The 17,435-nt window shown below is 45.3% G+C and overlaps 1 protein-coding gene across 1 annotated transcript in view; it reads right to left on the bottom strand.

Annotated features, from left to right (window-relative positions):
- The window catches only part of LOC146866168 (protein FAM47E-like), a 194,884-nt gene that overhangs the window by 175,255 nt on the left and 2,194 nt on the right, over positions 1 to 17,435 (bottom strand). The window contains exon 2 of the mRNA XM_085634284.1: positions 2,254 to 2,632. Coding sequence (XP_085490410.1) covers positions 2,254 to 2,632 — 379 coding nt within the window. The remainder of the gene's footprint in view (positions 1 to 2,253; positions 2,633 to 17,435) is intronic.

The following is a 17,435-nucleotide window of genomic DNA, read 5'->3' on the forward strand; positions in this document are numbered from 1 at the left end:
GAGGGAGTGAGAGAGAGAGAGAGAGAGGGTGACAGGGAGGGAAAGGGAGGGGGAGGGAGAGAGGGTGACAGAGGGAGGGAAAGGGAGGGGGAGGGAGAGAGAGGGAGGGAAAGGGAGGGGGAGGGAGAGAGAGAGGGTGACAGGGAGGGGGAGGGAGAGAGGGTGACAGAGGGAAGGAAAGGGAGGGGGAGAGAGAGAGAGAGGGTGACAGAGGGAGGGCAAGGGAGGGGGAGGGAGAGAGAGAGAGAGAGGGTTACAGGGAGGGAAAGGGAGGGGGAGGGGGAGGGAGAGAGGCTGACAGAGGGAGGGAAAGGGAGGGGGAGGGAGAGAGAGAGGGTGACAGAGGGAGGGAAAGGGAGGAGGAGGGAGAGAGAGAGAGAGGGTGACAAAGGGAGGGAATGGGAGGGGGAGGGAGAGAGAGAGAGAGGGTGACCGAGGGAGGGAAAGGGAGAGAGAGGGAGGGAAAGAGAGAGAGAGGGAGGGAAAGAGAGAGAGAGAGTGTATATGTATATATATATATATATATATATATATATATCTATAAATATATCGGGTCTGGAGGCTCAGTGGACGTAGGCGTCCGCTGTAGGGACCTGTGTTCAACCTTGTGGTCACAGTTTTTTTGTGGCTCTAGCCCCGCCCCCTCCCCCACTGACCCCGCCCCCACCAGTGCGGCCCTCGGCCATAAACCACACTGTAAATTTGGCCCCCGAGAGAAAGTTTGTGAGTACCCATGCTCTAATCCAATCAGGTATCAGAGCACTTTACATAGCACCAATTACGTTACATGAGGACACACATTCATTTTTTGTTAGGCACGGGGAGATTAAGTGATTTGCCCAGAATCACAGGATGTTCAGCATCATTACCGAGACTCAAACCCAGTTCCCCAGGTCTGAGGTCGAGCGCCCTAGCCGTTAGGCCAACTCCTCTCCCCGGGAGGTGGCCTAACGGCTAGGGCGCTCGACCTCAGACCTGGGGAACTGGGTTCGAGTCTCGGTAATGATGCTGAACATCCTGTGATTCTGGGCAAATCACTTAATCTCCCCGTGCCTAACAAAAAATTAATGTGTTTTGGATTCCGAAAGAAGAAAAGGGCAAGTATATTCACTGTCCAAGCATGCACTAGCTTGCATGCATCACATATACAAAATAGCGTAATGTTCTAAACAAACTGGGGAGGTGAGTTGCATCACCCTGACAAAAGCCTCAGACCTACTTAGGCCCTTACAGTAGGGCTGAAACATGTTGGGAAAAGGTCATAGGACCATTACATCCTAAATACCCCTGCAATTTATAGTTTTACCATCCCCGACCACTCCGCCAAGAAAGGGATACATTGGAGCATTTGAGGGAATTTTCATCTTTAGTTACGCCCACTGGACTTATTCTTTTAAGAGCTCCCTGGAAGACGGTTGAGCCCACCCTGACCTTTAGTAGCCAGGATGAACCCAATGATGAAGCATGACACTACTAGAGTGTGTGAGGGTTATATTTTTAAAAAAAAGGAAGTCTTTCCTTTCCCGCATTCAGAAAGGCGGTGTCATTGTGAGGATTAGCATTCCCCAGCACGCTACACCTGGAATCGTAGGCGGGATACTTGTAAGTTATATGTACAATCAGATAGGGACGACATATTCCCCCCTTTTCTTCCTTTCAGGCAGTGAAAGGGCCTCTCTACCTTCCAGATCTGAGATAAAGCCACCACTCCTCTCAGATCTTACTGTGTGATATATCCATATACCCTGGAGAAAGACAGAAAATAGTTAAGACCCCTTTTCAAACAAGCCAATTATAAAAAATATTCAATATACTTTTAATTATTGACACCGCCTCAAGTACCCGAACGTTGCTTTAGGAGTTGCATTGTTTTCTAAGTCTTTTTTAATCGTTTTTGGTAACTTTAAACTTTTTTGCAGCATAAATGCTATTCATCTTAATGTTATTTTAATGTCTTTTTGTAAAGGTTTTTAACAAGGTATACAATAAATAAATATTGAAATACTGACTGCACATGCTGTCAGCCAGTTTAGGCGGTCAGTGAATTCTGGAGTCTGAAAGGAACTGCTGTTCCACTCTCAATAATGTTTATGACACAGAAGTAACATTTTCCACCACAAAATGATAGTAGCTATAAACAAAATGTTCACGTTTTCTAAGATCTGTTGGCAACAGAACAGTCACCATGATTTCCCACTAATAGCTCCATGATGCAAAACAAATAAATAGTACATGTGAGAACAAAGATTTTACCTCTGGAGGAATACCATCTTCCAAATGGGGGTAGAGAGCAAGGGGGTGCTTTGTCAGGCCATACTCTATCCCGTCGATGTACTCCCTTCTGGCTTGCTGTAAAGGGAGTAGCTTTGAAAAAACTGCTTGATCTTTTGTAAACCTTCTCTTGGGCTTTTTCTGCTCTTTGGCACCAGAGTGCTCATGTAGGTTGTGAATGATGGGTGAAGTGCCCTTCATTTGCAGAGGAGATAAGCCACTGGATTGAGGTGGGTAGCCATCTCTGAAATCGTCAACTGCTGGGTCCAAGAACCGCCAGCGACTGCCATTTAGGGAGCCAGATAAATTCCTTCTGGTGTGGGGATCCTTGAGATACTTAGTCGTCACCCTTTCCTTGTACCTGGGAGCAAACACTTTTGAGTTAATGTTAAAAGAGTGAATGTATTTCATGCCAGTGAGAAAAGCACATTTATGCAACTCAGGCTTTTACTCTAAAGTACTTCATAATTCACAAGCACTTCTGTAAAAGTACTTTGAAGGGCAAAATGAAATGTGCACTCAGTCTACCTTAGAGAAAATCAAAAAATTACAATTACCTTCAGAAACAAATACAGTTAGGATTTTAAATATTCGTTTCAGCAAATGCTGCATTTATGCCTCACGTCAGCTCCGTGGTCTAGGGTTTGAATAAGAAACACCTCTCCCAAAAAAGGATTCCCCTCATGAAGACTGCTCCCTTGCGTGTTGCATGCTGGGCAAGTCTTGTCTATTGTACTGTGGTCAACATGGGCCTTCAAAACAATCACACTCTGGGCACAAAGACTTCAAACCCTGGCTGGTAGGTTATGATTTAGCTGCTCTAGTGTACTATTTGTAAATAAAAGATCTACTATTCATAAAAGCTAGAGATCTGAACGGACAGTGATTTAATTGTGGGTAAATACATACACCTTGCAGAGTTCCTCCTAATCCTCTACCCCCTACTGAAATACATTTTGACTGCTCGCTCACTCCACCCTTGACAAGTTAAACACACAAACAGAAAGAAGGTAATTATCTTAAACTAAATGTTTCTGTGTGGTGGGTGGCCTTAAAAGGGGGGGGAGGGAGTCAATCAGAAGCACATTGCCACAGACTATATGAACAATCGCAGGTGCCTGTAGGGCTTGCGTGCCATCTTTCTTGTGGGTGTAGAGCTCGATACTATGAAGAAGTGAGGCGTTGTGCTGGGTATTCTTAGTGAGATCCTTGATGCATTGAGTAGAAAAACATTTACTTGCACCAGTGACCAGCTTTGAGGAAATCCCTCAGACTTCCAAGTGAACAGAGCAGAGCTGCCATAGGGATGAGAGATAAGTAAACACTTAGTTGTGTCTAGATTCGGTATAATGTGCTACTATGTCATCTAAGATCAGATGGCAAAGTGGCACTTAGCCAGATGTGTGGTGTTTCTCAATGAGCTGATATGAGGGTACAGTTGCCTGTTGTCAGCAAATTTGTAGGAAGAGATCCAAGAGAATCCAAAGAGGCTCCATGTATATGATGAAGAGCAGAAGGACAAAGGTGAAGCCCGAGAAGGGAGGTATTGGGAAAGGAAGAGAGTTAACCATTTCACAACACACAAAAAACTAGGCCCAGGTAGAATACATGGTTCCTCGTAGGATGGTGTGATAAAGAAGAAGCATCAACAGATAAGTACATCACATGGCCTAGATATGTAAGGAATAAGTGCCCACTATTACCAGCCAGTTTGATGCCCGAGTTAAATGTATCCAACAGCAAGTTTTCAGAGATAGAAATTACTTAGCTGGGGGCTGTGGTGGCAGTTTTACAGTAATTGCACTTAATGCACTGAATCATTTGTCCATCTGTGCACTTACATATCTGTTCATCCATCCTTTTACTCATTTGTAGATTTACTCGCTAATCCATCTATTCACACATCGACACACACAAAAAGTTGCCAATACTAAACCATTGAAATATTCCTTATGGCTTTGTCAATGTTTTCCAGTTTTATCAGAACAATAAGAAATGGTGCAAATAATGGCTGTATCGCTTGCCTGTATAAAACAAATTCAATACTAGGACAGAAATCTAGCTAAAAAAACTACAGTGGCCTTGTTGCAGGTAATATGCATACTTTTGGGATTTGGTTGCTTTGCTCAAGCAGTACACAGGTGTCGTACTTTAGAATTTGGGACCGCGTAGGAGGCATGGCCCTACCCCTGTCTATCCCGGTATTAGCGAACCGCGAATGGTTAATGCGGTATGTACAAGTGCTTTGCGTAACGTTTTAGCTATGAATGCACTGTGTATACGCTATTATACATCACTACGTGGGTTCCATCTTGGAGCGGTGGCCATCTTATGGTTGCCCTCACATAGGCTACATATCATGAAGCAAATACGGGCCTTTTAGAGCACATGTGCTTTCCTTTGACTTTTCTGTGACCTGGGCAGCTTGGCTCCGCTGCCCCAGGTCAGTCCGGTCTCACGAGTTCCCCGTCCTCTGGCCACCTGTGATTAGCATCACGGCTTGACACACCATAAAACCTTTACATTAAACACGAGCCTCCAGCTAATCTCTTTCGCACCTGACTGTTCCTGCTTTATGGCTTGTTTTCCAAACAGGAGATGCTCATGTTTATTGGGGCCTATCGATATCTGATGTGGGATCTGAGCCTTGCTGGGTAAATAATTGTGGGCTGGTTTGACTGGAATGTGGGATGGTCATCATGACTCTGCCTTTTCGTCTGAAATGTATACATCTAAATGACCATGCCATAAAACTAGGAATGTATGCCTGAAGCAGGATATTTTGTATTTAAGGAGAAGCCCGTCTCTGTGATTTTCAGCAGTCTCCTGAGAACATACACGCTGTTGTACTTCTAGGATACCTGTGATTGGTCTTCAGCCAATAAACTGATCTTTGACTTCACCCAGAAGACTCTGTGTTTCTGTAGGTCTGAAACAGGAAGAACCCGAAGTCATAGGGTGTGTTCCCCTGCACCGCTGGGCTTAAAATTCCCAGTACTTCAGTTGGCGCCCAACTCGGCGCGATTTCAGCGGTACCGGTCCAAGCCAGAGGTTCGTGAGGAGCTTCATGTGGAAATTCTGGAGGAAGGCCGCCACTTCATCGACCCCTGCATGTCGACGTGGTCCGAAAGTCTTTTCTGCGAGGTTCTCCGCGTCCCGACGGCTACGAAGGACTGCTTCCCTGATTAATCGCCCTGTTTTGGACCCTTGACGATTTTGGTAGAGCGAAACAATCGAGAGAGTCTTCTGGTGACGCCATTGATCATCGATATTCAGTTAAGTATAAGTGGAGCGTCTCCCAGTTTGAATTTTGTATCCTTCGGGATTATTTTGATTTGGAGTTTGCAAACCCCAAAGCCAGAGGACTCGTGTATTCACGAGACTATCGTAATCGATAATCCTTTGAAGTTTGGAACTAGACTAGTGAGCGAAGATGCCTGGTGCTAGTGTATTTGGAAGATTATTTTGTTTAAGTTGTGGAAGGGATTTCCAGTTGGAGGATTCATGTCCGGTTCCTCCAATTGGTACTCCAACTTATGAGCTTTATGTAAAACATGGCGTGGGCCCCATTGCATATAATGAAGTATGGATCCGATACACCAGAAAGGACGGTGTTTTAAAATGGCCCCAAAATGGTAGTTTCGATACAGATATCTTAGATAATTTGGAAGTTAAATTGTTTAAAAAGAAAGCCCGGCCGGCGATGTTTGATTCTTTCCGCCTATGGCGAAAGGAAGCCAAACAGAAGGAAATTAAGCTAGCAAAGAGGAATAAGAGAGAAAGAGGTATGTCAGTGATGCAAGCAGCTGTGCAATTTAAAGATAATGAGGAGGAACAAATGAAGGAACAGTTACATAGACTGCGCAAACTAGGGATTGATAAATGTTACCCTGTTTTGTCACCCCTTGTGCAAGATGAGACAAAAGAGAAAGAGAAAGATTCCCTAATGTCCCATTTGTTAAGTTCACCACCCCCATATGCGCAAAAAGCCACAGCGCCTCCACAGCTTGTAAATGCGCAGCCTCCAGTAAATATGCCGCAAGCCTTCCCACAGCTGCCAGCTCCTCCTCAGCTGGCTCCTATCCCTGCAGTGCAGCCCTCTCAAGGGCCGCCAGTTTTGCTACCTGTTACCCCCGCGCTTCCTGCGACTTTGCCTAGCACGCCAGCGGCTTCCCCTGGCGCTCCTTCTTACACTACCCAGGTACCTGTATCTGAATCTGTTTTTCTTCCCTCTGTCTATCCCCCCGTTTTCGCCTCAACCTCTCCTTCAGCACGACAACGACTAGCTAATGTAGTTACTAGTCTAATGTCGCCTCTCTTTGGGTCATCTAGTGCGACTCCTGCCTTACAGCGTAAGCAATTGCGCAGTCAGCTGCCTGGTCCCGACGAGAAAGAGGTGTTAGATCATCTGGCGCGTAGGTGGATCGGTTTCCCTTTACTCTATAATGTGGAATCAGTTGTTACCGTTTTTCACCAATGGGATGCCCCAACACAGAGGTATGTCTTTGACAAAATGTGTGAATTCCTCTGTGAGGAATTGGAGGATAATGGTGCAAACCCAAACCCACAGGAATTGTGTCGAGTGCGATTTGATTTTGAAAAAGGTACAATTGTGGGCCTCAATGTAGATAAAGCAGTTGCGACTTTACTGTCCTTCAGAAATGGTGATTGTCAGCAATCGTTGTTTGAGCAGGATTTCCCTGTGGGGAAGAAGGTAAAAGCACGCCAATATCCAATGCGTGAGGTTCCTCCAGTTTGGAGACCTGCTGATCCAAATGCTAATCCAGCTGTCTTAGCACATTTTCAGCGTGTTTGGGTGCATGTCCCATGGAAGAGATCTGAGGTCTTAGCGCTTAAAGCAGACATTGCCTGACCCCCGTAAAAACCCTACCGGTTATTATAAGGAGTTATCACAAACTGCAGAATCATGTGTAATGAATTTGGCTGACACAGATATGTTGTTTGGGAATGTTGTTCCACAGCCTTTATGGGGATCCATTCGTAATGTAGATCACGCTGCAGAATTGGGTAACACATGGGCTAATATCATTGCTGCAGATGCTGGCCAAGTTGGTGGCGCGAAACCTGACCCTTTAGTAGCAGAACTCCCTGGTCGAATTATTACCTACATGAAAACTATAATGCCTGCGATGCGCGTAAATTGGGATAAACTATCCGCATGTAAGCAGAAGAAAGATGAGACAGTGTCTGATTTCTTCACCAGGTTTGAAGAAACGTTTATTGACCACAGTGGTCAAGACATGAGCACTGAAGGTGGCCAACGGTTATTTGTTGATAAATTTGTGCAGAATCTACTTCCCGAGTTGTGTAAAAAATTAAAAGACTCCGAAAGTTCTTGGGCTGTTTCCTCTTCAGTGCAAATACTGGCTACTGCACAGTATTATGAGAATAGAGACAAAGATGAGAAGGATAGAACAGATAAGAAAACGAAAGAACTGAAGACAAAGGTCCTCTTGCAGCAGGCCTATCCACCACGTGGAGGACAGAATAATTATAGGCAAACACTAGGTATCTATCAGCAGCCCCAACAGTTTCAGAGTAATCAGCAAATGAATGGGTATTATCAACCACGAATCCCTGTAGGTCCCAACCAATGTTCATATTGCAAAGAGGAAGGTCATTTTAAATATAGTTGCCCTAAATTAATGCAGCGTAACAGTAATGCGTATGGCGCAAGAGGTAGTCAGCAAGCTCCTAGAGGCAGAGGGCATGGAAATGTTCCCCAGAACGCGCGTCCTCTTCCGCCTCAAAAGACAATAAATAGCTTTGATCAGCAAGCCAATGCAACTGGCAATACAGCTCAGTATTACAATAATGATTATTATGCAGAAGATGACAATGTAGAAGATAATGATTACTAGGACAGCCGTAGACAGAGAGAGGGAGTTGTTTCAGTGCCAGTGGATCAGAGCGGACCTTATGTTAAAGTAACTACAGCAAATGTAACGGAGCCCTTTCTGCTGGATACTGGTGCTGCAAAGAGTTCAATCATGCATTCAAAACTCCCTGGCGCGCCTTTGTCTGGCGAAATGAATGTTTCAGTAGGTTTTTCTGGCGCCCCAGTTAGGAACCCGATTTCTAGTCCTATGTTACTTTCTGTTGGACCTTGTGAGTTAAAAGCACCCCTCATCCTAACGACAGGTTGTGGTGAAAATTTGCTAGGATTAGATTTGCTAAAAAGATTGCATGCAACGCTATATTGTTCTCCCTCAGGAGTACAACTTACATTAGGCAAGAAAGTGATTTCCCCGATGTATTTGTCTAAAAATGCAATGCCACCTGAATGGTCATCCCTTCCGGATGTCCTTTGGGCTACTGGTCCCAATGATGTTGGTCTTTTGGAAATACCGCCATATGTGGTCACTTTAAAAGCCAATGTCAGATTGCCACGTATTCCTCAGTACAAGATCTCCAATGAAGGTCAGAAAGCATTGTTAGCAATTGTCAGTGATTTGATTAAAAAGGATGTAATTGAAGAGACAAGAGGCAACGTTTGCAATAGTCCTGTTTTACCTGTCTTAAAACGAACGGACCCTTCACAGCCACCTGTTTACAGATTTGTGATTGATCTTAGAGAGGTTAATAAGATTGTTGTGCCACAGTTTCCAGTTGTCCCTGATATAACTGCCTTGTTAACCATGATTCCAGCCTCCGCTGCATGGTTCTCAGTGATCGATCTAAAGAATGCTTTCTTTAGCATCCTAATTGCAGAGGAGAGCAGAGACATTTTTGGCTTTAGTTTAGGAGGTCGCAGCTTCCGCTTTAAACGCGCTCCCCAGGGCTACTGTGAGAGTCCATCAATATACAGTCAGGCTTTAAAAGCGCAGCTTGATGCACTGGTTTTACCCAGTGGCGCTATCCTTATTCAGTATGTTGACGATTTACTAATCGCCGCGGATACTGAAAAGATTTGCAAAAACGCTACCTTGTCATTGTTGCGTCATTTGTCTGCCTTTCATCACAAAGTGTCTCTCTCAAAGCTGCAATATTGTCGACAAGAAGTGACCTACTTAGGTCATCTCTTATCGAAGGAGGGAAGGAAACTGACCCCAGAACGAATTCAAGCCATTGCACAGTTGAGTGTGCCAAGAACACAGAGAGAAGTGCGTGCTTTCTTGGGCATTACTTCATACTGTAGGCATTGGATTCCCAATTTTTCCTTGTTGGCAAAACCTTTGTTAGCATTAACATGTAAAGACACACCGAATCCTATCCCATGGTCTGAAGAGTGTCAGAAAAGTTTTGTGGAATTGCGCAATGCATTGTGTTCAGCTCCTGTGTTGGGTACCCCTGACTACAGCAAGCCTTTTACATTGTATGTTCATGAAAAAGATGGTTGCGCATTATCAGTGTTAACACAGCCTTTTGGCGATAGACCGCGTCCATGCGCATATTTTTCGTCAACCTTGGACCCGGTAGCGAGGGCATTGCCAAGTTGTCTGAGAGCCACAGCCGCCGCAGCTATGTCTATTCGACAGTCTGCTGGCCTAGTGATGGATAATACATTGATTGTTATGGTTCCACATGCTGTGGACACATTGTTAAACAGGACCAAGACACAACACTTAACTAGTGCGCGATTATCTGGTTATGAGCTGACACTGTTAGCAAATCATATACACATAAAGAGATGCAACACGTTGAATCCAGCTACACTATTACCAATTCCAGCAGACCTAGATGAGATTGAGCAACATGATTGTCTGTTCAGAACAGAAGAAGAGACGAAAGGGAGAGTGGATCTTAAAGATACTCCCCTGACTGAGTGTGATGGTACTGTATGGGTGGATGGTTCGTGTTTCAAGCTTCCGAATGGTGATACGACTGCTGCATATGCTATCACGACTTTGCACACGATTGTGGAAACTGCACGTGTGCCACAAAATTCGGCTCAAGCAGCAGAATTTATTGCCCTTACGAGAGCATGCGTGTTGTCTGAAGGAATGAAAGTGAACATATATACGGATAGCCAGTACGCCTTTGGCGTGGCTCATAGTTTTGGGCGATTGTGGAAAGAACGTGGGTTCCTGACTTCGCATGGAGCTAAGATCCAGAATGGCAAGTTGGTGAATGATCTCCTTGAGTCGCTGACCCTACCGTTACAAGTTGCGATTATGAAATGCAGTGCGCACAAGAAAATCACTGATGATGTTGGTCATGGTAATGCGTTTGCTGATGAAGTCGCGAAAGAAACAGCAAAAGATGTGAAGACTCGAATGTATGTTGCAGGCCCTGCCAGATGGGTTGGTGATGTTGGAATGTGTGAAAACACAATAGAGAGTGTAAAGTCCCTTCAAGCCGAAGCCACAGAGAAAGAGTTGAGCAAGTGGAGAGAAAGTATGGGTAAGTTGGATGAGAATGGTTGTTGGATTGATTTGTCAGAACATAGGCGATGGTTGTTACCTGATGCGTATGTGCTTCCAGTGGTTACTATGGCACATGGAATGGCACATATCAGTACGAAAGGAATCTGTAAGTTGTTGGCTCCAGTATGGCAGAATGCTGGAATTCCTAAGTGTGCAGAGAATGTGGTCAAGAATTGTATGGTATGCTTGAAGTACAACCCTGGTAGGGGAACCCCAACTCCAGCTGGTCATTTTGCACCTCCATCATATCCATTTGAAGTTTTGCAGTTAGATTTTATCCACATGGAAAGATGCAACAACCTGAAATATGTATTGGTGGTTGTTTGCGCTTTCTCAAAATGGATAGAGGCCTATCCCCTAAAAGACAACACTGCTCTATCCACAGCCAAAGCCCTTGTGAAGGAATTTTTCCCTAGGTTTGGAATGCCAAGAATGGTGTGGAGTGATAATGGGAGTGAGTTTGTGGGTCAAGTGATGAAGAATGTGTGTGAGGGAGTAGGGATAAAACAGAAATTCCACGCTGCAAATCACCCCCAATCAGCTGGATTAGTAGAGCGCTACAATGGCGCTCTAAAACTCAAACTGACCAAAATCCAGGCGAGCTCAGGTCTTAAATGGCCTGACGCTCTGCCTCTAGCACTCCTATCCACCAGAATGACCGTGCATTCACGAGTGGGACTTAGTCCCTACGAGGTCATTTTTGGCCGCCCGGCCAATGTATGGGGTGTGCCAAGACCGACAAAATTCAGTGAAATCGAACATCCAGTACTGCTTGATTACTTGTATGAATTGACGGCTAAATTACGTGTTTTACACCAACAGGTGCATGATACTCTCCCCCAGGCCTCTGAGGCTCCAGGACACCCTATTGACCCTGGCACGTGGGTTTTGGTAAAAAATTTCCAGCGCAAAAGCAACGATGAGCCTCGTTGGATCGGCCCTCATCTCGTACTTCTGTCTACAAGATCAGCTGTTCGAGTAAAGGGGAAGAAGAACTGGATCCACGGCGCCCACGTGAAAAGGATCCCTTTGCCTCTGCCGTATGACCAGTGGGTCCAAGAGGGTATCGCAGACTCTGAAACAGACACTGTACCTCGTTTTGTGCCGTTCAGTGATGCACGCATAAAAGGCACAACTTCAGCACAACAGAGTGACGATATTTTGCAAGAAGCTGTGCCACCGTCAATTCGATTGGACACTACAAAGCCTGAACTCTTGTTTCAAGATCAGACAGTACCCGGCCGTCTCCACTATAATCTAAGACCAAGGCCTATGGACAAATAAATATTCTTTTTCCTTACCCTTTTGTTTTTGATAACCAGAGCTCTCCCATCTGAAGGACTTTCTTGATTTTTGTTTTTCGAACCACCATCCGGGTTCAGCCGCAGGGTCGCGGTGCCAAGACTTTGGGGTACAGGCCGAAGACGTTAGGTCGACGGTTCTGGTTGGTCTAGGGCGTTCCCTGGACTGACAGGCGTACTCCTTAGCAGAAGATACTCACCCGCCGCGAGCGGCACGATTAGAGGATGGAGTTTTTCAAGATGGAGAGACCCGCTGAGGAAATGAACTTTAAAGCAAGAATGTGTAAAATAATGAAGAGCAAACGTTTTGTATTTTTATGCCTATTTGTATTATGTAGTATGGTAGTGTTTACTGTAGGATTTGTATTCTTCTCCTCTCAAGAGCCCATTGCACCCACTGTACAGCCTATACCTCCTCCTACTATCTCCTCACACTCTTTTCACCCTCTGCCTGAACATGAACAAGCTAGACGATCAGAGTTTGTGAATAACTCGTTTATTCAGCTCCTGCACCAGCACCAACTAGTCATGAATACAACCAATTGCTGGGTGTGTGGTTTAATGCCACATACCATTAATAAGGGTATTCCCTATCTAGTGCTGCCGTTTAGTTACAATGGATCGTCATGGGCATTCCAGACCATGTTTCTCTTTGCATTAGATGCCTACTCCCCGCGACAACCGCGTTCCATCAGACCTAGGACCAATAACAAAGCTTTAATGAAAGGAGTTGCCGATATGAGCAGAGATATCGACGCATACTCATCTATTCCCAAAGAAGAGTTGAGAGCTTATGTAGGGTGGAACGCGACGGGGTATAGTATTAGTCTGGGTGAAAGACAGCGAAAAATCTCATCCCCAATCTGGGTCGTACCCCACATAGGTCGGTTCTGTTTGCAAGGTAATAGTCAGAATCCTAGAGCTCAACTGGGAAGAAGTGACTGTACTGAAACGTACACTTTTCCGTCACAGTTTTCCCCTGCGTTTTTGGCTGCCAAGGGTACATATTTTATCTGCAATGACCGAGCATATACATGGTTGCCCCCTGACTTCTCGGGCACATGTTATATTGCAAATCTGCTACCGCCAACATTTACTGCCGCCTCTGACTATCACAAGACCAGAGTTGTGAGAGGTGTGATTAGTAAGGTGGATACTGCCGGTCAGGAAGCGGGAGATTTCTTTTTGGGTTTCCTGCCGTTTTGGGGACCTATGGTTAATAGTAGGAACCTGAGACAAGTGACTCGTGTGGTTGAATCCACTGTTAATGTTACGGCTGTTGCCCTTGGTAATTTGACAGCTGAGCTCCAAGCGGATCGCCTCATGACCTTGCAGAACCGCATGGTTCTAGACGTCATACTTGCAGACCGCGGTGGGGTATGTAAGGTTATCCAATCTAGTTGTTGCATTTTCATACCAGACAACGCTCCAACAGTTTATCAAGCCATCTCCAAACTACATAAAATATCTGAGTCCATACACGTGGATAAAGGAGATTGGTCACTGGTGGGGTGGTTCTGGGAACTGATATCTGCCTGGGGTTGGAAAGTTCTGATGGTCATTGGAATGATCTTAGCCATCCTTTTCCTGTTCTGTCTGTGCATACAGTGTGCTCCTGCGATATGTGGCCTCTGTGCTACATTATGTGTAAGGAAACCTGTATCGAGGGACGAGCTAAGTAATAGGATGATGCTACAGCAACATCTCCATGACTTTGTGAATATTGACCTAGACTCGGATTGAAATGAGTATAGTTATTGCCTATGTAAGGGCTAAAGGAGGGTCTGTCGTACTTTAGAATTTGGGACCGCGTAGGAGGCAGGGCCCTACCCCTGTCTATCCCAGTATTAGCGAACCGCGAATGGCTAATGCGGTATGTACAAGTGCTTTGTGTAACGTTTTAGCTATGAATGCACTGCGTATACGCTATTATACATCACTACGTGGGTTCCATCTTAGAGCGGTGGCCATCTTATGGTTGCCCTCACATAGGCTACATATCATGAAGCAAATACGGGCCTTTTAGAGCACATGTGCTTTCCTTTGACTTTTCTGTGACCTGGGCAGCTTGGCTCCGCTGCCCCAGGTCAGTCCGGTCTCACGAGTTCCCCGTCCTCTGGCCACCTGTGATTAGCATCAGGGCTTGACACACCATAAAACCTTTACATTAAACACGAGCCTCCAGCTAATCTCTTTCGCACCTGACTGTTCCTGCTTTATGGCTTGTTTTCCAAACAGGAGATGCTCATGTTTATTGGGGCCTATCGATATCTGATGTGGGATCTGAGCCTTGCTGGGTAAATAATTGTGGGCTGGTTTGACTGGAATGTGGGATGGTCATCATGACTCTGCCTTTTCATTTGAAATGTATACATCTAAATGACCATGCCATAAAACTAGGAATGTATGCCTGAAGCAGGATATTTTGTATTTAAGGAGAAGCCCGTCTCTGTGATTTTCAGCAGTCTCCTGAGAACATACACGCTGTTGTACTTCTAGGATACCTGTGATTGGTCTGCAGCCAATAAACTGATCTTTGACTTCACCCAGAAGACTCTGTGTTTCTGTAGGTCTGAAACAGGAAGAACCCGAAGTCATAGGGTGTGTTCCCCTGCACCGCTGGGCTTAAAATTCCCAGTACTTCACAGGTCAGCTAAAACTCCCAAAAGAAACACAAGAACTGCTTTACCATTTAAACTCAGTTCGAAACATGCCATACCAGGGTAGCCACCTGTCCTGCATTGCAATTGCAATTGTGATTCTTCTCCTCCTGCTTGCAGAGACGCACTGTAGGTTGCCAGCTGTCCGATACTTTGGTTCTTAACCACTTTTAACTCTGTCAAAGAACTAGCAAATCTCGTTCAGCTCTCCTTGTGCTGTAAAAAAGAGGTACCTGGGTGGCTAGGAAGGAGAAGTTGAGCACAGGACGGGTCCTGCATAATACTTCGGGAGCACATTCAGATATTGAGATCCATGTCCGGCCACCAGCTGATAAACAGCCATGAATATGTGAATGAAAACCATGTTGGGGACCTGTCCTGGAGGTGTATACCCTTGGGGCCCGATTCACAGAATTAACTTAAGACAAAATCCTAAACTTACTGCTTTTGGTATTCACAGAATGCACTTACTAGTTTTGGTATTCACAGAATGCACTTACTACTTTTGGTATTCACAGAATGGATTTACGACTACTAACTTTACGTCCGCACTCGGGCCGGAAATTCCGGCCCGGAGGCGGAGCTTCCGGGCCGGAGGCGGGGCTTTCGGGCCGGAGGCGTGGCTTCCGGGCCGGAGACGGAGCTTCCGGCCCGGAGGTGGGGATTCCGGCCAGTGGCGGAGATTTAGCTATGGCCAAAATCTCCACCTCCGGCCCAGAAGCTCCGCCTCCGGCCTGGAAGCCCGCCTCCAGCCCGGAAGCTCCGCCTCCGGGCATAAAGTTAGTAGTCGTAAATCCATTCTGTGAATACCAAAAGTAGTAAGTGCATTCTGTGAATACCAAAAGTAGTAAGTGCATTCTGTGAATACCAAAAGTAGTAAGTTTAGCATTTTGTCTTAAGTTAATTCTGTGAATTGGGCCCAGAGTGTTTATGTCTTCCATTAAGCCTTTTTGAAAGTGAAGAGCAGTGGCCAGAGACACAGGAAGAGTAGGGTTTGCCCAATATCAAACTTGTTTGTAAAAGCTGAACACCCAAGACCGAAGCAATCTGCTGCTTGCTGCAAACAGTCCTGCCAAGTATCACACATCGGGCGTGAGACTAACGTATTTCAGTGTCACGCATATCTGTGTTGTGTCGACTCAGCTTTCACTGATAGCGCCAATGCAGAGGCAGCGTACCGCCCGTGGTGGGTGCACTGCGCGAGCTGTGCTCCCGTAGATGTTGGCTCTGGCACTGGGAGCTTAGGCAGTGCTGGCAGTCCCACACATAAAGTAACAACTGAACTACAATGCCAGACGTACCATTGATTCAGATCAGATTCCCCATAGCGTGGCTGAATGGCAGCCTACAGTCACGATTCAAGTTAGTGTCTAATGACCAGACAAGTTGTTGCTAATTGCGCCGCAGGGGACATCACTTCCTGCTGACAGGAAGCGGGAAGTGTTGAGGAAGCGCGGCTTTGCGCTTGCTGGTTTGCGGTCCGCAATAATACAATGCAAGCAAGAAAGAAACCTGTTTGGAAGATATTGTCTCGCATTAACCAGCAAAACGTCATAAGCTCTGACAGTATCTAACTGGAAAAGTCAAGATCTGTTCAGACACTAGACTTTCCAGAGAGATCAGAGAGCAGGCATCTAGGCGGACTGTCTTGACTACGTGGGAGAGAAGATAAAAAGATCCGCTGAAGGGTGAGCCTTGGAGCTTGTTTTGAAACCAACAGCAAACTATATATGCAGTAAGTCTGTTTTTAAAATGACATAAACAGTTTGTTTGCTACAGCAGAGTACACGCTGATCTCTTAGTTTTTAACACGTGCAAACAAGTTAACTGTGTAGCTTCGGTGCACCAGACCATCACATTGTGGCTGCGCACTTTACTGGTGTGCCATTTTAAAACAATACAGCCTGCCTGGCTTTGATTGCTGTGTGTGTTTCACAGCCTCTCCTGAGGCTTGCCCAGAAATCATGCTTCCATGCCACTACTGACTGCAGCGGCCAGCGTCTGCGAGTCAGCTGACTCTAATTATTTTATGGTATAGGCCCGAGGCAGCTTAGCTCTGTGTTGGGCCTCTCCCATCCTGTTGTATAGTCCTGTGGTTCTGCAGTCTAAACACAAGTCCTTGCTCTTTTTGATGTTAATTCTTAGCAGAGCCATGTGACCTGCTTTCTAGATGTCCGCTTTTTATTGTTTTCTAGTGGTGACCTCTGAGGCAGGTATTAGTAGGTACTTCACAAGCCTTACATTACTGCTTATAGCATTCGCTTATGAATATGGTTGCCCCTGCAGTGGCAGCCTTACTGACTCTGTTGTTCACCTCACTCCAAGTGATCTTGTCACTTTAAAAGTGATTTGTTTTATTCTCCTTGTTTCACTATGCTCCTTATCTTTTATTTTTCCTAATTTGCATTTTTTCCGCCTTTTTATACTTATTCGTCAATACATTGTGCCATCCAAAATTCACAAGTTTATTTTAAGAGCAGCATTGTACAAGAGAAGCAATTAAACAGCAATAGAATAAAACACATAATTCCTATCACTTTTATGAAATATGTAAGTAAAGAAGACTCGGTGTCAAGAACAGGAGAATGGGCACGGTCTTCAATGCTATGTCATGTGAAGTGATGCCCGCCCTCTTTCATAGCAGCCAAGCTTATGTGTGACATTTTGATAATTTCATTATAATTATGAGTCACCCAAGCAGGCGTTTGCAGCAGTTTTAAGATCATTTGCAGCATTTTTAAAATCTTCTTAGAGTTTCTCATTGCTCAAATAGGTCTAATTTCTAATATGTATACGTTTCCCTCATCTTCATTGCT

The sequence above is a fragment of the Triturus cristatus genome, chromosome 2_1 (genome assembly GCF_964204655.1).
Source record: "Triturus cristatus chromosome 2_1, aTriCri1.1, whole genome shotgun sequence".
NCBI lineage: Eukaryota > Metazoa > Chordata > Amphibia > Caudata > Salamandridae > Triturus > Triturus cristatus.